The sequence below is a fragment of the Stomoxys calcitrans genome, chromosome 3 (genome assembly GCF_963082655.1).
Source record: "Stomoxys calcitrans chromosome 3, idStoCalc2.1, whole genome shotgun sequence".
Lineage (NCBI taxonomy): Eukaryota > Metazoa > Arthropoda > Insecta > Diptera > Muscidae > Stomoxys > Stomoxys calcitrans.
In genome coordinates, this window is record NC_081554.1 from 479,534 (window position 1) to 507,243 (window position 27,710).

Consider the following 27,710-nt stretch of genomic DNA (forward strand, 5'->3'; position numbering starts at 1 on the left):
TGATTGTACCAGCCGCAATTACACAGTAGAATGCGAGGGGTGCTGGGCTGCGTCAGAGTCTATTAATCTGTATTTTAAAATCGATAATTGAATTATCACTTCTTTCGTCTTCCGTCACTTGGGTAGTTGTTTTGGGCTGAAGTGATTTGAACTTGTGGAAATTCCTTCGTCGCCAACAGCCAGCCAATATGGCGACGTCACCTATAACCACGTGTATGCCTATAAAGTCGTCATGTGTTTGCTTATTAAACATCTAACGAATGTCAATATGCTCGATTTTGTTTAAAAAGCTTAAATTGTATTAATTTTTTTAATGAAATAAAATGTAATACTGTTAGCTAAAGCTTTCGTTTTTATTTACATACCAGAATTGACTCGGAAATTTTAGGACCATTAAGGCAGTTAACGTCCTCAAAATCCTATGATCATGAGGATTGCATTTATCTATTTGAAAAATGGTGTTTTTTTATCAATCACTACTTTGTGTCATACCAAAAGCCTCCAGCTTGATTTGCATACGTACGTATCTATTTATAAAATGTTACCAAACTTAAGTCGATTGCGATAGAATTTGAACAATAAACGAATCAAACTGTTATAGGTATTGAATTTCTATTTTTGATTACTGCTTCTTCATTATACCCTCCACCATAAGATGGGGGGTATACTAATTTCGTCATTCTGTTTGTAACTAATCGAAATATTCGTCTGAGACCCCATAAAGTATATATATTCTTGATCGTCGTGAAATTTTATGTCGATTTAGCCATGTCCGTCCGTCTGTCCGTCCGTCCGTCCGTCCGTCCGTCCGTCCGTCCGTCCGTCTGTCTGTCGAAAGCACGCTAACTTCCGAAGGAGTAAAGCCAGCCGCTTGAAATTTTGCACAAATACTTCTTATTAGTGTAGGTAGGTTGGTATTGTAAATGGGCCATATCGGTCCATGTTTTGATATAGCTGCCATATAAACCGATCTTGGGTCTTGACTTCTTGACCCTCTAGAGTGCGCAATTCTTATCCGATTGGAATGAAATTTTGCACGACGTGTTTTGTTATGATATCCAACAACTGTGCCAAGTATAGTTCAAATCGGTCCATAACCTGATATAGCTGCCATATAAATCGATCTTGGGTCTTGACTTCTTGAGCCTCTAGAGGGCGCAATTCTTATCCGATCAGAATGAAATTTTGCACGACGTGTTTTGTTATGATACCCAACATCTGTGCCAAGTATGGTTTAAATCGGTTCATAACCTGATATAGCTGCCATATAAATCGATCTTGGGTCTTGACTTCTTGAGCCTCTAGAGTGCGCAATTATTATCCGATCAGAATGAAATTTTGCACGACGTGTTTTGTTATTATATCCAACAACTGTGCCAAGTATGGTTCACATCGGTCCATAACCTGATATAGCTGCCATATAAACCGATCTTGGGTCTTGACTTCTTGAGCCTCTAGAGGGCGCAATTCTTATCCGAATGGAATGGAATTTCGCACGACGTGTTTTGTTATTATATCCAACAACTGTGCCAAGTATGGTTGAAATCGGTCCATAACCTGATATAGCTGCCATATAAACCGATCTTGGGTCTTGACTTCTTGAGCCTCTAGAGGGCACAATTCTTATCCGATTTGAATGAATTTTTGCACCAAGTATTTCGTTATGATATCCAACAACTGTGCCAATTATGGTTGAAATCGGTCCATAAGCTGATATAGCTGTCATATAAACAGATCTGGGGATTTGACTTCTTGAGCTTCTAGAGGGCGCAGTTCCTATCCGATTTGACTGAAATTTTGCACGACGTATTTTATTTTTACTTTCAACAACTGTGTCAAATAAGGTTCAAATCGGTTCATAACCTGATATAGCTGCCATATAAACCGATCTGGGATCTTGACTTCTTGACCCCTAGAAGTCGCAATTATTATCCGATATGCCTGAAATTTTGTACGACGGATCCTCTCATGACCATCAACAAACGTGTTTATTATGGTCTGAATCGGTCTATAGCCCGATACAGATCCCATATAAATCGTTCTCTCTATTTTATTTCGTGAGCCCCAATGGGCGCAATTCTTATACGAATTGGCTGAAATTTTACACAGGTCTCCAGCATATAATTTAATTGTGGTCCGAACCGGACCATATCTTGATATCGTTTTAATAGCAGAGCAACTCTTTTCTTATATCCTTTTTTGCCTAAGAAGAGATGCCGGGAAAAGAACTCGACAAATGCGATCCATGGTGGAGGGTATATAAGATTCGGCCCGGCCGAACTTAGCACGCTTTTACTTGTTTTTGATTACTGACTTTGTATTGAGCTAGGAGTGTATCCATAATTGGTCATCGCTTTATTTGAATTCAATAAATATGTAGATTTTTTTACATGCCCATTCAAGTTTGTCTTTGGCAGTTACAAAAATCTCATTTATATTAGAATGATATGAGAAAACGTGGTCGGATTAAACCATGTAAGGACGTGCTAAAGTCGGCCTTTTGATAGTCGTCCAAATCAAAATTTGTTAAAATTTGAAATAAAGAGTTTGTACCAATATCCGTTTATATTGTGGGAGTTGTAGAGGAAATAGCTGTGCAAAATTTTGAAAAGATGGGTTTAGAAATGCGTTTGCCAAGTTCCTAAAAACAAAAAGTATTTTTTAAAACGCATACCCTCCGTTTTTTCCTTTTGATCCCAACAAGCAAAATACGAAATATTATGGCGATCGGTGAACAATAATCCGTGTCGCCACAACTAGCAAATTTGGATGTAGTGCTTTCTAAGGAATCCAGTTGGTTATTTTAGGTCCTATACATTTATATGGAATTTACTACTGTGTCTGTGATAAAATGTGTAGGTCGTTGTGTAGTTGTTTTTGTAATTTTCAACTGAAAAATTAATAGAATCAAACATTTTTTTGATGGAATCGAAAAATATTCGAATTACAAATTGGTGTCAGACCCTATACTCATTCTTTTATAATATCTGCAATGTAGCCTTCAATTGATTTTGCTTAAGCGCTATATTACTTATCGTCCCATGTAGGATGGATCTAAATATAAGCCGATTCGATTCCCACCTAAGGCTTTGGTCTGCCGCTGCTTCAGGAATATCCAATGATGCAAAAATTGCATATTTGCCCATGAATAAGGAACAGGGGCAAACGTTCAGTGTCATATGCGGACCTGTTAACCTCTGCGCTACGATGGCCTCCTTATTCTAGTGTTGCTGTATATAGATATTATCTTATATTATGGCTTGAAATATTCAATTTCCTATTTAGAAGTGATTCATTTGTCAATTGAATGTGTCATCTGAAAATAAAACGTGAGAGATAAAGAGTTACAGCTTGTTAATCTCATTTTATGCGGTCACTTGAAATAGAATAGCTTTAACTCTTTCATTGTTTTTGACCAAATTTACAGAGGCAGAATAAATAATGAACAACAATATTTCATTGTGTTAAGCTTTTAGGGTGTAGATTGCTAAGAGCATTGAAGTTAAACAAAACATGTCCACGAGACACAACATTCGTAGATTCACTTCCGTCCCACATTTGCATAGATTCAAATTGGCTTTAGTTTTTCCTATGACAGTTAGACCGTTGGCCTTCTTTGAGCCATGTTTTACTGAATTTTGCCCACATCCACACCTTTCTTCCTTCCTACTGCGTACTATTTACTCAGTCCGATTCAATATTTTTCGACTTATTACTCTGTTGATGCAAATATTTTGCATGTGTGTATTCGTTTTTTTAATTCACGAAATTCCGACAACCAAAAAGCTATAAACAGGAATGAATAACCACTAATTGGTCATACCGCGGCAGCTTGCTGAGAATGAAGTGGCGTCAGCGCATTTTAATAGCTGTATTAGGTATGGAACTGCACAGAACACGAGCTAACTCTGGCCTAAACCGAATTTCGAATGGAAGGTGGAAATAGCAGTTCTGCAGCGGCAACAACCAAAGCTGGTCTGTTCAGAGGTTGACTTGCAGTCTTTGTTTATTCGGAATGATCACCAACAATGACCATGTTGGCGATTTGGTTGGTCAAGTGCAATGTCATATTTAAGCACTTTCCATGCATATCTGTTGTATTCCATGTTGATATGCCTCCAAGGCGAACAACAAATGGGGTCCCAAGGTGGCGGAATGAAAAAATCTTCATGTAGAACAAAAGCCGATAACAAGCGGTTACATTAGCACAGATTATTTTCTATTCTCTTGCAATTTTTCCCGTCAACGATGTGAGTGCGCATGTTCTCATATGGTAAATGTATGTTGCAAATATAAAGGTGGGTTGGCGCTATGCTTTTTTATACCCAGCACCGTAGGATAGGGGGTATATTCATTTGGTCATTCCGTTTGCAACACATCGAAATATCAATTTCCGACCCTACAAAGTATATATATTTCGGATCGTCGTAAAATTCTAAGACGATTTATCGATGTCATATAGACCGATTTCCGATAAAGAGTCTGAAGCTCATAAAAGCTTTTTTTATTACCCGATTTTGCTGAAATTTTAAACAGTGAGTTTTTCTGAGCTTCACGATATCCAACCTTAATATGGTTCAGATCGGTCTGTAATTGGATGTATCTGCCAAAAAGACTAATATTTTGTTCTACAAAATTGAATAGTGGCATATATATTAGACCACTCAATGTTCGTGCCGAATTTGGGTGCATAAGTTATCCAATTTTCACTGGATTGTGACGAAAGGGGATTTACATATATACCCGAGGTGGTGGGTATCCAAAGTTCAGCCCGGCTGTACTTAATGCCTTTTTACTTGTTGTGTTTTTTTATTGGAGCAAGCTAATTGCTAGTTCGTTCCGCTGCACTGTTCCAATAGGCCTTTACAAGTCCTTTAAGAATATTGTTGTCGTGTTGTGTTGTTGCAGTAGTATGTTGTACACTGAGGTGGCAACGCTTGCCGATGAAGGACTGCATCGGGTCAATCCGTTACGTTCAACCGGCTGCCATGGGATTGTTTAAAAATATTGGTTTTAATAGCATGTAAAGTCTCATAGATAATTCGGCGGTCCAGATTTATCAATTCAACACCGAAAGATTCTTCATTCGGTTTTTCCGCAAATTTTTTCCGATTAAAATGTAACACGTTTTGCGCTACTGAAATTTAAATTTGAATTGAATTTAATTTGAATTTAAAACAAAAAGCTTTATTAAGTTCCCTAACATCCGTGGTTTATATCGGGTAATATTTAGATATAGCTGCGACATATCCCGATCTCTAGATTACTCGTTTTGGGTTTCTAACGAAATGTGGACGAGAAATATATGCGTGGTGGTATGCAAGTTTTTTTTCGGGCACCTCTCCGTCTTGATGTTTCTATACAATATATATCTACCTCGCTCTATACATGCAATGGAAAAATGACAAACCCTGTTTTTAAAATTGATGTGAACCCGCTCTATTACACAAATTTTTTTTTGCACATAAACAAATGTTAAGAGCTATGTGCAGAACATCAGATAAAAGTGTTTAAGTTCAGTTATTACAATGCAAGACGAATTAATTTTTAAAGAGGGCTTCAAGACAAAGGACCCAGACAATCATAGTTCAAAAAATACGGTCCAGTGATTCCACCAGCGTACAAACCACACCAAACAGTGCATTTTTCGGGATGCATGGGCAGTTCTTGAACGGCTTCTGGTTGCTCTTCACTCCAAATGCGGCAATTTTGCTTATTTACGTAGCCATTCAACCAGAAATGTAAGTCTATTCATGATGAAATGTCAAAGCATACTGAGCATCTTTCTCTTTGACACCGTGTCTGAAATCCCACGTGATCTGTCAAATACTAATGCATGAAAATCCTAACCTCAAAAAAATCACCCTTTACTTACAAAAACACAATTTCAATTGGCGCCATAAAAAGTCCCCAGCCAATCACAAAATTCACTTTTAGCTAGGGTACATATGAAGAATGTATTTACGGTTGCAATTAATGATTACAAAACAAATAAGGACGGGCGAAGCCGACCCTACACCACATTGGTTTGAGTTGTCGAACCTAAAATTTGCTTAAATTTAAAATGTAGAATTTCGACCAACATCCGGACATATTGTGGAAGCTATAGAAAAATCATAGTGCAAAATATTGAGAAGATCCCTTGATAAATGTGTTAGCACAGGCAGGCCTTAAATGTGAAAATCGTGAGGTGTTAGATTCAGGGCCCAAAAACTTACTGGAGCCCATCGGGTGAATCATTTAAGGCGCAGTGATACGAGGATTTGTGAATTTGTATCCATTAAAAAGTGACAAATTCATACCATTCTTATCCCCACAAATTCATACCATTCTTATACCCCTATTCTACGATGGTAGATATAATAATGATGAATGATTTTTGAATGATTTTAATCGAATGCCATCATAGACCAATAAAGAAGCTTTTCTATTTTTGGTTGTTTTTCATATAATTTTTTTATACCCACCACCGACGGATAGGGGTATATTCATTTTGTCATTCCGTTTGCAACACATCGAAATATCTATTTCCGACCCTATAAAGTATATATATTCTTGATCAACGTAAAAATCTAAGACGATCTAGACATGTCCGTCCGTCTGTCCGTCTGTCTGTTGAAATCACGCTACAGTCTTCAAAAATAGAGATATTGAGCTGAAATTTTGCACAGATTCTTTTTTTTGTCCATAAGCAGGTTAAGTTTGAAGATGGGCTAAATCGGACTATATCTTGATATAGCCCACATATAAACCGATCCGCCGATTTAGGGTCTAAGGCCAATAAAACCCACATTTATCATCCGATCTTGAAATTTGGGACAGTGAGTTGTGTTATGCCCTTCGACATCCTCTGTTAATTTGGCCCAGATCGGTCCAGATTTGGATATAGCTGCCATATCGACCGATCTTCCAATTTAGGGTCACAGGTGCATAAAAACTACATTTATTATCCGATTTTGCTGAAATTTAAGACAGTGAGTTGCCTTAGGTCCTTCGACATCCTCCGTTAATATAGATCAGATCGGTTCAGATTTGGATATAGCTGCCATATAGACCGATCCTCCAATTTAGGGTCTAAGGCCCATAAAAGCCACATTTATTATCCGATTTTGCTGAAATTTAAGACAGTGAGTTGTCTTAGGCCCATCGACATCCTTCGTTAATATGGCTCAGATCGGTTCAGATTTGGATATAGCTGCCATATAGACCAATCCTCCAATTTAGGGTCTTAGGCTCATAAAAGCCACATTTATTATCCGATTTTGCTGAAATTTGGGACAGTTAGTTGTGTTGGCCCCTTCGGCATCATTCGTCAATTTGGCCCAGATCGGTTCATATTTGGATATAGCTGTCATATAGATCGATAGTCCGATTTAGGGTCATACGCCCATAAAAGCTACATTTATTATCCGATTTTGCTTAAATTTGGGACAGTGCGTTGCCTTAAGCCCTTCGATATACTTCGTTAATATGGCACAGATTGGTTCAGATTTGGATATAGCTGGCATATAGACCGATCGTCCGATTAAGGGTCTTAGGGCCATAAAAGCCACATTTATTATCCGATTTTGCTGAAATTTGGGGCCGTGAGTTGTCTAAGACCCTTAGATATCCTCCGTCAAAATGATTCAGATCGGTTCAGATTTGGATATAGCTATCATATAGACCGATCCTCCAATTTAGGATTTTAGGCCCATAAAAGCCACTTTTATTATCCGATTTTGCGGAAATTTGGAGCAGTGAGTTGTGTTAGGCCCTTCAACATTCTCCCTCAATTTGGCTTAGATCGGTCCAGATTTGGATATAGCTGCCATATAGACCGATCTCTCGGTGTCAGGTTTTGGGGCCATAAAAAGCGCATTTATTGTCCGATGTTGCCGCAATTTGGGACAAAGAGTTAAGTTAAGCCCCTCCGCATATTTCTGCAATTTGGTCTAGATCGATCAAGATTTGGATATAGCTGCCATATAGATCGATCTCTCGATTTAAAGTCTTGGCCCCATAAAAGGCGCATTTTTAATCCAATTGCACTGAAATTTGACACACTGACTTGTGTTATGCTTTTCGACATCCGTGTCGTATATAGTTCAGATCGGTTTATTTTTAGATATAACAACTAAAAAGACCAATATTTTGTTATACACAATTAAACAATGACTTGTACTTAACAGCATTTTGTTCAAATTGGATCATATTTCGATATAACTGCTATGTGACATAAGATGTGCAATTTTCACCGAATTTTGATGAAAGGTGGTTTACATATATACCCGAGGTGGTGGGTATCCAAAGTTCGGCCCGGCCGAACTTAACGCCTTTTTACTTGTTTTATAATAATTTGGATAGGACACTATGTTTACGCTAATGCCCCTCACATGTAGACATTTTAATGATATTTACTCTTCACACATTAAGACGTATTGTGAATGTGTGTTTTGAAATTTGCTCTTATCTGTGGTCGATATGTCACACTTACTTGCGAATTGTGGTAATTAATTGCCACTTATCGCACTTCTATTTAATACCACAACGTGAATAATTTATCTGATAGCAAGAATTTTCCAATGTTGCCTTGCTATTGTTGTTAGTTCCTAACATGTATGTTTGTACGTTCTGGCTGATGAATGAACATTTGATGTAACATAATTTGAAATCCGTTTATAACAACTAAATAACATCTTGAATCTGATTTAATTTTATTCGAAATTATACGAGCATCAAAACATAAGCCCATGGGCTTGGAAATAGTGTGTACTTGTGTATGTGTGTCCGCCAACGATCTACAGCAATATCAATTTGGCTGCTATATCCAAATGTCAATTTAGGCCGCATTCGACTAGCGTCCTATATAACTCTAATGCAAATTGGCCCATGAACAATCATTTAAGGAACAGAGGGAATATTTCACTCATCTTATATATAAAATTGAAATTGTGTTTGTTTGTCGGTGTGTTTGTTTGTTTTGTATAGACTTTAAAACGGCTGAACCGATTACCTTAAAATTTTCACAGATTGTGTAGGTTGGTCTGCAAGGAAACATAGGCTATATAATGTTTTGATATTGGAAAGGGGCGGACCCTCCCCCTTACCCCCAAAATCGGTTCAGTACAAAGCTGAACCGATTTTCTTAAAATTGTCACAGATTGTGTAAGTTTGTCTGGAAGGAAACGTAGGCTATATAATTTTTAGATATCGGATGGGGCGGTCCCTCCCCCTTACGCTTATAACGCCATCCCAAAACAAAAGTGGACCGATAGGCACAATATGGGTATAAAATGAAATGGAGACTAGAAAACGAATATGGTTTTAAAATGTTGGTCCAAGTACCCAGCGGGCCTCCATAACCCAAAACTCCTCTAAACATGTCGATCATGTCCATATGGGCCTCAAAATGAAAAGTATTCGACAGTAGATTACAAAGTACCCCCGAATGGGCATATTAGCCGACCATGTCTATATGGTACTCAAACGAAAGATATTTGGGAGTAGATTACGAATATGACATTAAAATTTCTGTTTAAGTCCAGGTGGCGCTTTTCTTATTTTCGGGACAAAGTCCTAGGGGTCCATGCCACCCTCAAACAGAATTTATTTACCGATCATGCCATTATAGGGCTCATATAAAATGTATTTGAAAGTAGAGCACGAAGCGTATATTTACCTTAAGGGCCAAGTGTCTCTCTAAACCGGAAATATTTAGCAATACGATAATATAGGACTCAAAAGAAAGGTACTTGCGAGTGGAGTAAAAGTTTACCCATGAACCGAGAAGGGGCACACTTCTCACACATCAATGGAAGCTTTTCGATTCAAGTTTAAACTCATCAATAAGGGACTTTTTATAGCCGAGTCCGAATGGCATTGCAAATGTCGCCAGCATTAAGGGAGAGGATCACTACCAGTTTAAATTTTGTCTACCAGTTTAAATGTTATCGCCAGGATTTGAACGCATCGTTCAGCGTTATAGGCGGACATAAGCTACAGTGGCAGGAATTCGATATACACATTCAAGGCGAAGTGTCCCAACCCTAAGAAGATATTAGAGAGTTAAAGAAGGCGCAGCGGAGCGGGCCCGGTTCGGCTAGTATATTATATAATTCATTGTATAGCATTTCAGCAAAATCGCTTAAAAAAACACCAATTCACGCAGATCTTTGACTGCTCCAATGAAAACTTAAAACTTAAAATATATGTTTTAGAAGGTTGTCACTTTTCACAAAATTTGGCAAATTTGGGATCACTGTAAGAAGTTTTTACATGGCATACTACCTTACAAATGTCGCCAGCATTAGGAGGGTTATCCCCACCCACGCAATTTTCTCCATGGCTTCCACAATATGCAGTGACTTCGTTAAAAATTCTTTATTTAAATGAATTTGTATTCAAATATAAAGAAAAGTCTTATTCAGCTGGTCACACTCTGACCACAAAACATTCCAATTAAGGAGACCGACTCTCAAAGAGTGCGTATATCAATGTGTACTTTTTGTACTTTTTAATGATAAGGGACCTCCTTTCTATACGAGCTCTAGTGGCGTGCTGCTCTGCAACACCTTTATGTAGAGAAGTTTTAAATGTCTGATTACCTCACAAATGTCGCGATAATAAGTGAGGCGATAACCATCGCTAATATTCTCGCCAGGATTAGCAACTGGGTGTCATAGGAGGACATGGTATGCTCTTCGCCATGGTGGACTTCTTTTCAAATTCGGTGAAGTGAACAACCGTAGTATTTAAAAGTTTCCATTTAAGCGAGTTGACTGTAAGTCAAATATCATCAATATTCCCTAGTGAATTTTTCTCAAGGGAAAACCTTTCACTAAATTCTTTTATTTTGTTTTTTTATCCATTTTCACTTTTCTATTAGATGGTCATTTTACATATTCCCTCTGACCAAATTCCAAATCATATCGTGACCCGTGATTTTTGTTCCGCGATTTGCCATTTTTAATCACCAATACACTTGAGCTCGTTGTAATTTGTTTGATACGTCAGAACCTGGCATGTCCTTTAAATGAGGCCAGACATGTAAGATTACGTGTTTAGTTCGAAAATTCATTCTGCAGATTGATAGCTTTGGTCGGCGCTCCCACGTTTTTGGAGGAAAAAACGAAAGTTCGCCTGGTGGAATGACCGATGGTTTGGTTCCATCGTTTTTTTTTATTTCATAATTAATTTTGCATGCATATTGCGAAGAACATTAAACGCTTGTATTGCTAATCAAAGGATAAAGGGCTGACGGCAATCGTAAGGGAAATCGCTCATATTACGTGAAAAATTAAATTGCATCACCAGTGCCTGGTGTTAGCTGCTTTCTATTGTATTAGCAGAGTTTCGTGACGAAATTATAGGCTATATCTGGTAGAAACCTGTTGGTTAAAATTACAATTGTCACAGTGAAAATCAAATTTATTAAAATTGCTTCACAAATAATGGGCGAATGTCGAAATGGATGAACACAGCCCGTTTCTTATGTAAAAAAAAATTAATCTTGAGAACATAACGATTTTCATTTTTATAATTCAATATTAGCTTCATTCAATCATTACTTCTTTGTCAGCGCAATCTTTATTTATTCTGCGTTCTTTGTTTAAAAACGGGCGCGGGCGACACTCTTGTTGCGATTTGTTTATCAAGGCTCAAACGCAGTTCTGTGCCATTATGAATTTTTTCATTTAGTATGTGACGACTTCCTTATAAAGTTCACTGACTTAATTTCATGTCATTTAGTAGTCATCGTGAGGTACGCAATGTGCATTTCCCCAACGGTAGAAAAAACAAAAGCACAAAGAGATTTGATGGCAAACAATGGCCTTGTTCGAATGCACGCGAGTCACTACGTCACAATTATGTATATGTTGTGCATTAATTGTCCCCCTGCCCAATCAACCATCGTTGCTTTGTGGGCTGTTGTTAAATGTCTCCCACGTCATATGACTAACTATGTTATGCTAGCTGTATATGAGACAATCACGACTGGTGAGGCTCTCAATTAATACAACAAAATACAAATTTACAATACAAAAAAAAAATATATTTCGTTATTTTGTTAACGTCAGTTGTGAAGATCACGAAGATCAATGTTACTTTTTAGTATTGAGAGCGCACAACAAGCCGATTACTGGCTTAAGTGTATGTCCATAGTGGCATGGGCAGATTAATATCCGCACCCTCTATAGTTCTATAGTCTCTTCATACTCGATGTCCCTACAGGCTCTGCAAAAGTCGTTGCTGGCAACCTTCAGTCTGTCAGCATGTTTTCCGATTAGACAGTGACCTGTCATGACGGACACAATGATTGAGACGTCTGTTCTAGCCAATGAGAGCAAAGCAGTTGACCTCTGATGAGTCCACATAGTTTTGGAATGCTCACAGCCCCCTCTTTGTGACCATCTATCATTCGTTGCCCCTTCGGGCCTAGTCCTGAAAACTTTGCTTACATGTCGCTAGAGGCATACCCACAGATTCCAGTGTCCCTGGAGTGTGTAAGGTAGTTCCTAGTCTCGCAAGCTCACCTGCTTTAGAATTCCCTGGGATATCTCTGTGACCCGGCACCCAGAACAGGTAAGAATTTTGAACTGTTCAGCCATCTCGTTGAGAGTTCTGTGACAGTCGTGGGCGGTTTTTGTGTTCAGAGATACTTCTTCCAGGGATTTAATGGGTGCCTGGCTGTCTGAGATGATATTTTATCTTAGCCATTGCACCACTTCCTTAATTGCAAGTATTTCCGCTTGATACACACTGCAGTGGTCGGGCAACCTCTTCGATATGACCAGTTCTAGATCTTTAGAGTACACCCCAAAGCCCACCTGGTCGTTTAGTTTGGAACCATCCGTATAGAAGTCTATGTAACTTCTGTTACCAGGGATATCGTAGTTCCAATCGTTTCTATCAGGAATAGTGGTACAGTTTTTTTTTATCCGCCTGGATCATCGGATATCGCATCCAGTATAAAACAGTGTCCGTGGCCGCCACATGACCAATGGGAAAGCTCCCTTAACCTAATGGCAGTGGTCGCTGCATTTGGGTAGCCACAGTGTCCAGAGGCATAAAATGTAGCATTAAATTCAGTGCATCAGATGGTGTCGTCCTCAGTGCGGCTGTGATGCACAAACATGCGGTTAAGTATTGAGCAGTAGGTGGATTTTTGAAGCGCCGTCCACCAGACCACAACACCATATAGCATAATAGGTCTGACAACTGCAGTATATACCCAATGCATGACACGCGGTCTAAATCCCCAACTTTTGCCAATGGCTCTCTTGCAGGTGTATAGGGCAAGGGTGGCCTTTCTTGCCCTTTCCAAAATGTTGGATTTGAAGTTCAGTTTCCTGTCCAGCAAAACACCCATTTATTTTGCGCTTTCTGTAAATGGAACATTCCATCCAAGGAGACAGGTTCCACTGTAGGCAACTTGTATCTCCTGCTGATACCCAGACCATTTTCGGTAGCCCACTTTGCTGTTGCACGTGGACCTTCCTGAAGTATATTTCTTAGAGTGCTGGGAAACTTTCGCCTAACCGCAATTGCCACGTCATCAGCATACGCGACCACTTTTACGTCTTTTTTTTCCAGAGACAATAATATATTGTTAATGGCTATATTCCAAAGCAGAGGAGACAGTACACCTCCTTGAGGTGTTCCTCTGCTGACCCATCTTTTTATATCCACAGATCCATAACCTACCGTAATGCATCTTTTAGTAAGTAAGCTATTAATAAACTTTCTTACGGTAGAGTTGATGCCTAGAAACTCCAACTTCTTCATGATTGAAGTCGGTTTTACATTTTTGAAAGCACCTTCAATGTTAAAAAATGCTACCATTGCATATTCCTTGACAGCAAGAGAACCCTCTATGTAGCCGACTAGGTCGTGAAGGGCTGTTTCAGTAAATATGCCTTTACTATATGCATGATGCTGCCGCGACAGGCGATCTCCAGGGATCCTTGCCCCAAGATATGTTTCTATCAACCTCTCAAGAGTCTTCAGCATAAAGGGTGACAGACTAATGGGACGAAAATCTTTCGCCTTCTTGTGGTAGGGTTTTCCTGCTTTCGGAATGAAAATGACCTTCGTGTCCCTCCATCCCACAGGTATATATGACATTCTGATGCAAGCACAGTGTATCTCCCTAAGTCAGGGAACCAGTCTATCAGACACAGCTTGTAATTCAACCGGTGATACATCATCATTTTTACGTTATTGTGCTAATAGGGACTTTTTATTTCTTTTAATATATATTATATTTTATTTAATTGTGGCTGTGACGCCAAGCACTTATTAACTCAACATTATATTTAACCTTTTATTCAACTTTTTGCTAGAATCTAAGTTATTATTATTTTTATGTTTTTTTTTTTAAATAATTGCCTACTTAGGTCTTTCTTGCTGTGTAATACGTACTATAGGCCAATAGGCTTAGTATTACTGAAATTGAAATAAATAAATAGTAAGAGTTTAGTTTCAGGGAGCTGGGGTGTTCCTGAAAATATCGGACTTCTAAAATAGTACTTTACTGAAAGCTATTGAATGGCAGAATAAAAATAGGTCACGAAAAGTTGTTTCCAAGTTGTTTGTACTAGAAAGCGCAGCCGAGTGGATTGTGTTCTGCTAATGAAAACCAAGAAAAAACGTGATAAGCTCGTACGGGTCGGATCTTGGAAACCCATCACCATGTATTCTTCCAAAAATGTACACAAATGAACTTAGTCGATGGGTATAGTTGTACTTTACCTACCAAATTTCTGCCAAATCAGTCAAAAAATGAAGCTTGTAAGAGCCGTAGAAGACTATTCGTGAGATCGGTTTATATATCGGGATACACACCGATTTTGACCATACTTGGTCGTATCGGAATACTTTGTGTGTAATTTTAGCCAAATCGGACAATAATTACAGCTTCTAGGCCACAATTAGTCAAGTCGAGCTATATCCAACTACCTACATCAATAGATGTAGGTCTATGAAAATCGAATTAAAATGCAACATTGGATTCAGAATATCCAGGTTTATTTAAAACATTAAAACTCTTGTAAAAACCAAATTCTAATGCTAAGACAAAAATACTTTGTGGTCCAGGGGTTATCATTCCACATCATACATCTGTAGTAGTTATTATTCGTATTGTCCCTATCACTTATTCTTTCTTGAATTGTTTATTACTATACGGTGAATAGAAATTGATTATGCTTTCATTAAGTGTTGGATTTTTATGCTAATAAACATAGTTTCTTGCACTTTTTCTCTTTTTATTCTTTTAAGGTTCTCTAAACGCTATGAGCTTCCACTTCTCGTACAAAGTGTGGTGATGAATGTGACCATGTTCCTAATGATACATTTGTGCGTCAAAGTAAAACGGGTTAATGCGAATGCCCGAGAGCGCGCCTTATCAGGTTTGTACCAATCAAGAGTGTTTGTTATTGTATACCAAGTTGGAATGCAATGTGGGTCATATCCTAGATTTGATGTTGAAATCAAAGGGGAAGAGGATTCATACAGATGGTCTTTGTTTATTTATGTTGGCGTCATGCATGACAAATATCTCTTTAGGAATGCGTAAATTGCGTTATGCGATTTTAAATACAGACAACATTGAACCGTTTCAATTTTTTTTATATGACGTTGGATTGGTAACCTATTCTAACTTTTTGTGAAAATGTTGTTGTCATTTGAAAAAATATATTGAAGAACATTACTTTAGTCTATCTGTAAAGCATAACGAGTCTTTGCAAATCCACATCTTGGGAATCCTCTTCCACTTAACCATCTTCAACAGCTCCTCCTTATCCTTGTACAAACATTTGTAGAATTGAAGTAAATATTGCTACCTTCTTTTCATACATGCAGCAAATGATGATCTGCGTCTACCCAAGGCAATGATGACGGACACAGATACCGCTGGATCAGTTTCCATATCCACTGAAGCTGGTCCACTGAAGCGTTCACGATCGCGACATTATTTAAGTGGTAGGTCACAAAAGGGTCCTTTGAAGGACAGAGGAAAAATGCGATATGCCTTGTGGTATATTTTTGGTTTTGTTTTAACTTTGTACACATGGAGGAGACACTTGCAGGCCAACATTTGAAAAATTAAGACGTTGTTATTCACTTTAGCAAAACCAAACAAAATGTTTTACATTCCTAACTACAAATGCCTCTTTCATGTGTTGTACTATCACTTATTTTAATTTACAATAAACGCTTTCCTAATTTTGCCATTGCACAATTTCAGATCTCGACCTAAAATACTTCTGGAATTGGACCGATTTTCAGTCATACTTGGATTTCATGCTGGTTGTTTGGGCTGTTGGCGCTGCCATAACATATCTAATGCTCTCCATAGAATGGTTCATGGAGATTGTCGGCTTCGTGGCCGTATTCACTGAGGCTATGTTAGGTTTGTTAAATTTTCTACTTGCCAAATACTGAAGGAGTATACCAATTTTATACCAATCTGATAAACTTAAATTTTGAAATGTTGAATTTGCAAAGTTAAGGTAAAAAAATGTCCCCTTATTACCATGACTTGTGAAAAATGTTATCGAAAATTATTGAAGAAAAATTAAGTGTCATTTTGCGTTGCGTCCCGGTCCGAACATTTGGAAATTCACCACAAACGATTGCCTTTTATGACCTCAAGAGGTCCAGTTCGGGAGAAGTCAGTATGTCAGTGATTTTGTTTTGAAAATACTTTTTTTTATGAGCTTATCCCCTCTGTACGCGATGAGGTCCCTTGGGACCAGCTCCAACTTTATTTATCTGTAGCAAGCATCCAACTTTTTTGACAAGTTAAATGTTGTTGTTGTTTTACCAGTGTGTTGTACACTGAGGAAAAATGTTAAAACTTCATGTTTTCCATAAATTGATAGTTCGAAATCGATTCAAACCTGTTTTGGCCCGATTCATTGATTTGGAGCGATTTTGTAAAGGTTTTTCTATTTTACTTCCGTTGACGCACGATGAGGTCCCGTGTTGTATTGATATTTTGATAGATATGAGGCAACAATAACTTAAATTTCGCTTTTTCCAAGGTAAAAGTGGCATAAAGAACGCTCAGAAAGTAGTAAGTTCCCTTACCATGTTATATCGCACTATATCTTTCTACAGCACCCTTATATATCCGATTTCGATGAAACTTGCAACAGGGAGTTGTATTAGGCTCCTGGCCATTCGTGCTGAATATTGTCCAAATTGGACCAAGTCGGTTCAATAAAACTTATTAGTCGCCCCAACAATGCGTGAGTTATATTTCAGATAGGAATATATTTGGATATAGGTGCTGTGGGTTATAAACGTCTTGGGTTGATAAAATAAATTGAAATTAAATTAAATGCTGTTGTTGTTGTTGTAGCAGTTTGTTGTGTTCTATCTTTCGTCTGCTTGATTCTGTTGAGTGTACAGATTCAGGAACTCTGCGACTAAGATGGGTGCGCCCAGAGGGATATAGGTCTGAGTCGAGTTGGTCTAGCTGGGCAGTTAAACAGGTGACGTGTGTCGTGTGGTCCCTGGTCATAATCGGAACATACATCTTGCACGTCGGGATTGGTATGGCTCAAAAGTGATGTCAATCCTTATATCGAATAATGGAAATTATTACCGACCTATATCGATTCTACCTTTTCTCTCAAATGCCTTTAAATAACTAAATTTGCGAATACCTTGGTCAATTCGGCCTCCTATCAAATAAACAATCTGGATTCAGAACAAAACACAGCTGTGTAAACGCCTTAATTGATGTAACGGAAGACATAAGTTCAAGTATGGATGTTGGATTAGTTACCTTTTTAGTTCTTTTGGATCATTCCAAAGCCTTTGACTGTGTCAATCACGATGTACTATGCATAAAGTTAGGAAGGGTTTTCAACTTTTCCACCTTCAACACTGGTTTCCAACTACCTCCGTAAACGGTCACAGCCGGTTCTAATAGAAGATGTAATGTCTCACCCGCAACAACTAAAAAGAGGTGTACCACAAGGTTCAATCTTGGGCGCTCTGTTATTTTCAATGTACTTTAATGACCTGCCGTCACGTGTAAAATATTCTAATATTCATGTATTTGCTGATGACGTACAACTTTACCATAGCTGCCCTAAATATCACAAGGTTTCTCTAAGATGAATGAGGACTTAGAAGCTGTTCATATATGGGCTTTGAAAAATTACCTCCAAAAAAGAGAACACTGCATCAAACACAGAGAGACCACTGTATCAAACACAGACATTTACACCAAAGCATATCCGTCTTCTCCTGGCCCTAGCGCAAAGTTTAGCATGTCCACCTATGACGCTGAACGCCTAAGTTCGAATCCTGGCGAGACCATCAGAAAAAATGTTCAGCGGTGGTTTTCCCCTCCTAATGCTGGTAACATTTGTGAGGTACTATGCCATGTAAAACGTCTCTCCAAAAAGGTGTCGCACTGCGGCACGCCGTTCGGACTCGGCTATAAAAAGCAGGCCCCTTACTATTGAACTTAAACTTGAATCGAACTGCACTCATTGATATGTGTGAGGTTTGCCCCTGTTCCTTATTGGAATGTTCATGGGCAAAATTTGCATTTTTGCCTGTTTTGTTCAATGAAAGTGGAATTTTTAGTAGTTGCGATTCTAGGAGTGCAAGAAGACTGGAGATAACCTACAATGCCATAGTCAGATATGTCTCGAAAATCCTTTTTGACATGAAGTTTAAAGATTTTCTCAATATAAAACATATTATTCTACTTCATTAAATAATAAACGAAAGAGGTCCAGAATATCGCTGCCAAAAGCTACAGTTTGGAAGAACAAACAAAGAATATTAATAGTCCAATCTCAATATCGCCTATTAATATCAGAATTGCAATTTTTTCTCCATTTGTTTTAACATGACTGAACGTGTCGAATGCCTTCCATAGGTCCAGTGCCACGAGGACCGTCCTATCACATGGCCTGGCCTAATTTAAGCTACAGCAAATGTGTGTGGTGATGGCATTCAAAACAGTTGTCTTTGAAATCCATGTTGACGCTCGGCGAATGGAGATTGAGCTTAATCTTATATCGAACAGCCATTATTAATATGAGAAAATAAAGACATTTTTAAAAGCAACCAAAGCTTGAGGCTGAATATGAAGATCGGAGAAATGGATGAATGCAAATGCATTAGAACGTAGGTTAGGTTGAAAAGAGAGTGCGGAAAAAATCCAAAGCAACCAAAAGTTGAGATTGTAAATTGAAGAAAATGGATACCACTATGGATATTCATCTCAGCCAGTAATCGATTTGTGGTGCGCTCTAAATCTTAAAAGTAACCCCGAAGAGATCTGTGCGAAGAATTCCTTAGTCGATTTTCATTCCATGATACCAAGTTGTTTCAACTCTGGTATCGTATCCGCATCTGAGTGCCGGAGTCTCCTAGCTTCCAAAGCCGGGCATTCACATAGAAAATGTTCCAACGCCACGTCATCTTCCCCACATAGCCTACATACGTTACTTGCCGCACCAATTATGCATTAGTGCGTCCGTAGTCCTATGTCACCCGTAATGATACCGAGAGGCGTATTGCGATTCTTCCTCCCCACATAGGATTATCGTCGTTCTACCGATCATTTCACTGTTTCACAGTGCCCTGATGGCCCGTTTATTGTCCATAAAGATGTTCACATTCGACGTGCTCGCGTAAACACCATACCACCTCAAGGCAATCGGAAACAGATCTTAGTCCCTGGGTTCTCAATGTAGACCCCCAGGCTTACCCTGCTATCTAGCTTTGATCCATAGAGAGCATGAACTTCCAGATGCCAGTACCAGAGTTCAAGACAGTGCCGCTGGTCAGTGGTTGATGGGATTAGACGGAAAGTACCACCTCAACTGGAGTATAGCGCATACTTTGCCCCTTCCCGCTATATTCTTTGCAACATAGCAAAATGCAGAAGAGCCCAAGAGGTTGTATTTTGCGAATGATGATAGTTTGCAACCAATTTTATGTCTTGTTTTTCAGAACAAGGTTTTTGCTTATTTTTATACAAACTCAAATAAATTTTATTCAAATTTAAATTTTTTGAATTATTAATAATTTCTTTGGAACACGTGCTATCTCATCCTTTTCTTTTCAGGAGCACCGCAATTTATTCGAAACTTTAAGAACAAATCGACCTATGGCATGAGCATTCATATGGTTCTCATGTGGACACTTGGTGATATGTTTAAGACTGGTTATTTTATTGCTAGAAAAGCGCCGTCCCAATTTTGGATATGTGGAACCTTGCAGGTAAGACAATGATGCGAATTGTTTCATAATTTCATGGAGTAGCTAGTCTTTCGGAGAAAGTAAATTAAAATGTTTGTTTTGTTTGAGCTGAATCGTGACTCCTAGTCCGCTTGGTTTGTAGGTTTTCATAAATTGTTGGTAATTGTAAAAACTTGACAAAAATCCAAACTCAGCATTTGTAGGATTTTGTAACTTAGAATCTGAAGGGGATTTACATTGTATTTCAATTATAAATGGAAGAAGATAGTTGTAAGAGAGCGTTGTAGCTATAAACCTTGACACATATGTCACCGTTCTGACGCTTCCTTCAACCTCATATTTGAGAACGAGAAGAGATCCGAATAGTTTTTACTGGAACAAAAATTACAACGAAATGTTTCATAAAATTTTGTGAAAAGGGTGTGTACATGGCACATCTCAGTTCTCCAGGTAGGCCTTTAAATTTGTTACAAAACAGACGAATCAATGATTACGATGGAACACCACTTCGTTTATGTAAGTGCCACGTGGCTGCAATTGGCGGAAGCAATTTTCAAGATATTTTCGCAAACAGCTGACCTGGGGTATACCATTGAAGGCATCAATACTCAAATAAGCCTAAGTTCAAAGAGCAGTCGTTAGGGAGGCCATTGGTTTTTGCATCATCAAATTGTCACATCATCATCATCATCAGCCTTGATGAACAATTAATAATCAATCAAAACAAAATTTTTCACCTTTTACAACATGCAGGTGAGCTTGGACTTGGCCATCTTAATGCAAGTATGGATTTATCGCCACAATTCCAAACCTAGAGATGCGCATCGCGGAGATTAGCAGTTTGCCCCCGAGGAACAACAAACACAAACACAACAACAAGGTTCCCACACCAACAACATTTCAGCCGACAGTATTAGTCAATCAATACACAACACAATAACGAGCAGCGGCAGTGGTGATGATCATTTACTAACCGCCCACGCAGATGATGAATACAAAACTTATCACGACAACCGAGCATTTCAATTCCACAACAACAACACATTGAGCCGCAAAAAGGCGGGAGGCAGTAGTAGCGACAACAGGGGCGTTTCGCAGACAAAAAAAGAGGACAATAAAATCGAAGATGTCTGCGATAAGCTGGATGTAGTGATCGTGCACCAGGGCTTAAGAAAATCCTCCCAGGGCGATGAGGTGGACTCAACCAACGAAGTGTGTTCGTGCACAAAGCAATTGATACCCAGCAAATCGAATAGTGAGCCACGCAAACGGCACAATGCTACCCAGACACCGACCTCTTTGGTCAATTGGGAACAACGTCCCGCAGCATATCGTGCGAATAGATTAAATTGTTGCTGCGGCCACACCTGTACCAAGCGAACGGATCTCAGCTGTTGCGGCTGCCCTGGCAATATGAATCTGCAAGAAGCGACTTGCCACTGCCATCGTTTAACCTCTACCCCCCATTGCTGTCATTACCCGTCGTGTCAACATCAGCAGAATCGATGTGGCCGTTCGCGGTCGACAGACCACAAGAGACATGGGGACTTGAACCACCAACAAGCGCCTTGTCTGAAGGAGCGCAGTCTTCGACGCAAACACAAGCGGTGTAATGGCGACGTTCACTTTCATTACCGACGCCATTTGAATCATCCGATGCACAAAATACAATGCTCCTCTATGGACCACCTTCCAAATACCTGCACCAAGTCTTCCCTTGATTCTAGCGATGATCCAAATCATCATCTCCGTTTGTCTTCTTCGACAGCTTTGCACGAGATTGCAATAGAAATTGATGCCGCCACGATGACCGAAGACAACAGCACTACAGCCACGTCCAACTTTGCTTTTAAGGGGGCGGGCGATAACACTATAGCGCCCATCATTCGAGCGCCACTGCACGTCGATTCGGATGTTGACACTCATGAGAGACGATTGAAGCGCCACTCCTCTCTCATCTCCAACACCACTGTGGAAACCGACGAACTATCGAACGAAGATCTGGACGATCATTGCCTGCAGCGACAGACGAATTACAATTACCAACTATCGACCACTGGCTATTGCCACTGCTGCGATCACAATTTGGAGGAAGTTGAACAGAGCCTCGCAATGAGTTTGGTAGCACAACCCAAAAATGAATGTGTAAAAATAAAGCGTAAACGGTTTATTGCCGCCCCTGATGATTGCTGCAGCAGCTGTTCCAGATGTTCCACCTGTTCGTGTTCACATGTCCACACAAGCAGTTGCAGCAGCTTCGAAGATTGGCCTCGGTCAGCGCCAGTGTCTCGTCCATTTACTGTCTCCGCCGATTGCCATCATTGCAGTACAAAGAGGCATTCGACAGCATCCAGCACAGGCTACGTGGGCACGGAGGACAATCAATACTTGGACGAAGAAGTACTTCCGCAACCGTTAATCCAAGAAACCACCGACAGTTCAGCCAACACCAGTCGCCGCAGTAGTGTTAATGCCAGTTTTTGTTCATGCACTTCTAACACCTACTGCTGCTGCGACGATTCGGTAGCTCTGTGTACAGCGGCAGACGCCACTATAACGTCCTTTTCTCTGGGGAAGCCGAGCGCTCTGGATGGAGAGGAACAGCATTCAAGTACTCTGACGCCATTGACTAACCCATCGTCTGTCGTCTCGACACCAGTTGGCGACGATGGCGACGTTACCATGCGAAGTTTAAGCCAGGCCTTGACCGATGACAATTCGTCGCAGAGCCATTCGGCGGATTACTATTCGCTGTCATCGAGTCAGCCGCAGTCGCAGGGAACACCTTGTAAGTCACCTAAACATGTACCTAGCTTACCGAAGGATCCGACGACGTCCAAAATGGATGTTGTGGCCCAAACGCAAGATGCCGATGACCAAAAGACACGCAAGTCATGCAAACATTTCGGCAAACGCCATAAACACAAACGGCCGGAATCGCCCATCGATTCTTACTTATGACGAAGCGTATCGCTGGTCACGTGGCCAGCGATCGATGTCAATTCTTTGCTACAACAGACCATACGCCAATCAGCCATACTCCAGGAGACCACCCAACAGCATGAAGACAGCTTGGGATCTATGACCAAAAGGAAACAGCAACTACGCTTACCAACGCAACCGCAAGAGCTGAGCACTGGAAGCAATGACAGTTCTTCCGCCACCCTGACTTCCATCGTAACCATAGCGAAATTCCCGCCTCTACCCATGCAGGCATCCAAATCGCAATCGCTCTCATCGAAGTCATCGCATCCCTCGTCGGTGCAATCGCTATCCGCCGTCACCGCCATCTGCGGCAGCAATGGCTCCAGTGTCATAACAACAACTACCACCTCAGCGCCCAACAGCGGCCGATTGAAGCGTAATTCCAAGTTCTCTCCTCTGGCTGGAGATGCATTCAACTGTGATCCCCTCTTGAATGCCGCCCAGGAAAGACGTTCCACTGAGATTATTTTATAGCAAGTTTGCCAAAGTTCATATAAATCTACTGCTACCGTTGTTCGTCCATTACTTACGTTCGTCGTGTCGGGCCTGTTTATAATCAAATATTAGTTTGCTTTTCACATCATATTCATATGGCTGTGCATTCGGAAAGTTGAAAAGAAAAACTACAAACGAATAGTCTCCATACACCTGTATGTATGCATATATGACCCCCCTTAAAAGCTTGAATTCGATCATCTATCGATTGGGTAGGGGCATGTCCATACAAACTTTCTATAACGAATTTCTCTTTACCTATGTTGTTGTGTTTTTTACTCTTTTTTTTCTACATTTTCCTTTGAAATTGTATCGAATCTATTTTGAAATCTAACTGTTGTTCTCGGGGGTTCATTTCCTCTTTAAATTAAAATAGGACAATAAACTCCTATAGCCTATTGTTTTGGTGAAGCTCCGCATCGGCTAGCTTCAACACCCCACCACCGGAGTAGACTAAAACGGCCAATTTTCAATATTCTATTCTAATTTATTTATTTAAAAACGACGTCTTGAGACGCCGATAATCGCATACATTCAGTGTAATTTTCGAAAAAAAACAACGGTTCTCACATCGTTGTGCTCTCATGCCTGCACCACTTTGTCTCTCTCTCTCTCCTCTCTCGCCAGAAAATTCAGAAATTCAGGCAAGTGAGTGGAATGATAGAAAGAAAGAAGGAAGCAAACCGGCAAATACAAACACATGTTCGCAGCCAAAGTGTTGTTACATTGATACTTTTAGTTAATGAATAATAATCTGATAAAAACCCCAAAATATATTCGAGTAACTTATTTAAGCTCCCGTTTCCGCTCCCCGCTCCCTAACTTAAGTCGTTGTGAATTATTAACTAACTAATTACTAATTATGATTAGCCTAAACAAAGAAAGAAAGAAAGAGTTTATCAAATTAAAAACAAAAAACATATCCATACTAGAACAATTATATATAGATATATATATATATAGACGATAATAACTAAATAATACATTTATTTTATTTTCTGATCTCTGACTAGGAAATACAAAAACCGAAACAAAATCGAAAATTGATTGTTCAATTATCAGAGACTTTTTAGGAATTTATTAGCTTTAGTTTTTACCCTTGGTTTAAGTATGAAAGCGAAATTTCATATCATCATTGTTTAATAGATAAATTAATTTAAAATTAAATTTAAAGTTTTTTTTGTTTCCTTTCCTTTTTATTATTTTTTACATACGTAAAAACTGATTTTCAGTTGCTTGCTACTGCTGCAAAACATATACAAAACGCTATCTATACACTATTTATAAAAAACAAAACTAAAGAAGAAAAACAAAGAATAAATCAATCAAAGAAATATATACAATACATGTATGAAGAAAGATGCATGATTGTACTCCCGTCAAAGCCATGAAATGTTTTCATTTTGCCTTTTTATTTTCTGCTCGTTTGTTTTACTATCATATTTTATTTTATTTATGGTTTGTTGATATCCACCATGGAGGCAATGCGGGAATGCATGCTCCCAGCAAGTGACATTGGTGTGTTGAAAGTCTGTGATAGTAGGAGGCTGCTGTTCATTCTTGACGACAATTGCCCGATTTCGGCCAACCAACCAACCAACCCATCTGAAGGTAATAAAAAAGTAATCTAAATTCCTTCGATATGCAAAGCACAACATCCTTTAAAGATATCTTTGAAATTTTTTACGAATGCGTTTTTAATTCCTTTACATTTTTTTTTTCATTCAATAAAAAGCCAAAAAATAATCAATGAAGTAAAGGATGGCCCAACAAAAGGTAGCGTTTTAGAATAGTCACAAAACAATCAGATATATTTAAATGATTTTGATGGACGGAAACCAAGTACATTGCAGCTTATTCTGTAGACCCTAATTTGTTCACACATTTTGTTGAACGGCAAATCTTGTACTGAATATTTGACATACCTTCATGGATCCACGGAATTTAATTTTTTTACAGCATTTGTAAATTAGGCAAGAATTGGACTTCAAATTTGGATGCCAGATTTGCACTTTTCTCTCAAATAATTTCATTTGAGTTTCATAGTGGAAGAGAATTGACATCAAAATAAGGATCTCCGTTTCGCACTCTACTCCCACATACATTTCTTTTCGAGCTCCATATCGGCCGAGGGGTATTCTGGATTGGCGGCTTTCGTGTCTGGACCCCAAATTTAGAATTGCATTTGTTTCAAACGTCACTAAACTTGAGAAACATATTCGTTTGCGAGGTTTGGCGGTCGGTATATTGGGCTTTTAACGTAAGAGTACGTGGAATACTTTTCATACCTGTAATGCAATGTAAAAATATGTTGGTGTATCCTTTGCCTTTAATGATTTTCCCAATAATTCCTATCGTTTTTTTGGTAGTTGCGCCAGGTATTGAGGTCGGTGTAAAGATAAAAGTTGGTGGTAGATATTTATTGAGAACCAACGTGAATTAAAACCATCTTTTTTACAGCGCTTATCACCTTAGTAGTATTTAAAGTATTTCAGCCATGTACAACTCTTCTACACGATAGGAGTCGGTCTGTGAGGCGGTCCCAAAAGTAGCCGACATAATCTTCTTTTAGTTCGATACCGTTTTCCAGCGATTTTCAATATCTTCGATACCTTTTTTGTAGTATGATCAGTCTAGCTTCTCAAAATAACCATCAATGTTGTTGTTGTAGCAGTGTGATGTAAAATAAGGGGGTAGCACTTGAAGAACTCCACCGCGTCCATCCGGCATGTACAACCGGCTGCCTCGGTACAACCATCAATCGCAACTTCAACCTCTTCTTTACTTGCAAATCATTTTTCGCAGAGCCATTTTGTTACGATTGGTTCGTATCTCACGGGAGGTTTTTTTTTGTAACGTATTAGCACTGTTAAGTGTGCTAGACAACTATTATGGTTGCGGAATTATGGTTACGGAATTCTAAAACTGAGTCAAACTTTGAAAACAAATTTATATTCATGTGCTAAATCACATACAGCCCAATTCTGAAAACTCTCTGGGAATGAACTGCAAAGGGATTAATTTTTTCCTCGAACAATATCCTCCTACTCTGCTTGAATGGGGAGAGGAAAAGTTTGGGAGAGGGAATTTCGAATTTTCGAAAACAGCTGTTTTGCTTGTCAGACTTTCCGTCTTCCAGTGTGGTCTGGTAGAAAAATAAAAAGATTGTGTCGTGTTGTCCCTGGTCGCATGCGTGGCACACATCATGTCTGTGGGCCAAAAGGAGTTAAGGTTCATGGGCAGAACTACTTAAGTGTGTAGTATAGAGGTTTGCATCTTCTTCGTCGTCATAAAGGAGTTAAGGTGGCTGAATCTACGGAATCGTTCATGGGCAGAACTACTTAAGTGTGTAGTATAGAGGTTTGCTTCTTCTTCGTCGTCATAAATGCTATAGTGGTCTTCCTAATACGCCGCTTTATCTTAAGGCATACTTTTATGGAGCCAGAACTTGAAGATCTAATCGACATTTCCAAACATTCCATTAAGGAACAGGCGGAAGACTTCTTGCTTACCATTGAGTGCCGCCCAATTCTACTTTATGCTAAATGATAACGATCTTCCTTTTAGTATCCGATTCCGAATGAAGTGCCACTTAGTGACAACTCTTTACACATATTAAAATACGAACCACATATTTGGACACCTATGTATAATCATATACCAATTCAGAATGCTCGTCTTTCGTCAATGAAATTGAAAAACTTATGCAAATCTCCTATGGCGGCTTGATTTTGATGAAAAAGTGAAAAAAAAAAAATTTCCGTACATTTTGTTCGTAAATAGTATGAAGAAGTACCATTTTTTTTTTATAAAAACAATAAAATTCATAATTTTGTATCCTAACTCCCTTTCATTTCTTTGAGAGAATTTTCTCAAGTTTTATCGTCTCATTCTCCCTTTAATTTCGATTCAGAATAGCAGCTTTTTTTTCCCTGGGTATTTCCCTTTTTCGAAGTTTGTTTAGAATATTATTATTCAGAATAGGAGAAAAGGAAGTAGGAAATGAACTC

The 27,710-nt window shown here is 39.1% G+C and overlaps 1 protein-coding gene across 1 annotated transcript in view; it reads left to right on the top strand.

Annotated features, from left to right (window-relative positions):
* LOC106083839 (uncharacterized) overlaps positions 1-24,677 on the top strand; it is a 37,587-nt gene extending 12,910 nt beyond the window's left edge. Inside the window, 5 exon segments of the mRNA XM_059364262.1 lie at positions 15,262-15,392; positions 15,847-15,966; positions 16,232-16,396; positions 20,087-20,241; positions 20,974-24,677. Coding sequence (XP_059220245.1) covers positions 15,262-15,392; positions 15,847-15,966; positions 16,232-16,396; positions 20,087-20,241; positions 20,974-23,679 — 3,277 coding nt within the window. The 3' untranslated portion in view covers positions 23,680-24,677.
* The last annotated feature ends 3,033 nt before the right edge of the window (positions 24,678-27,710 follow it).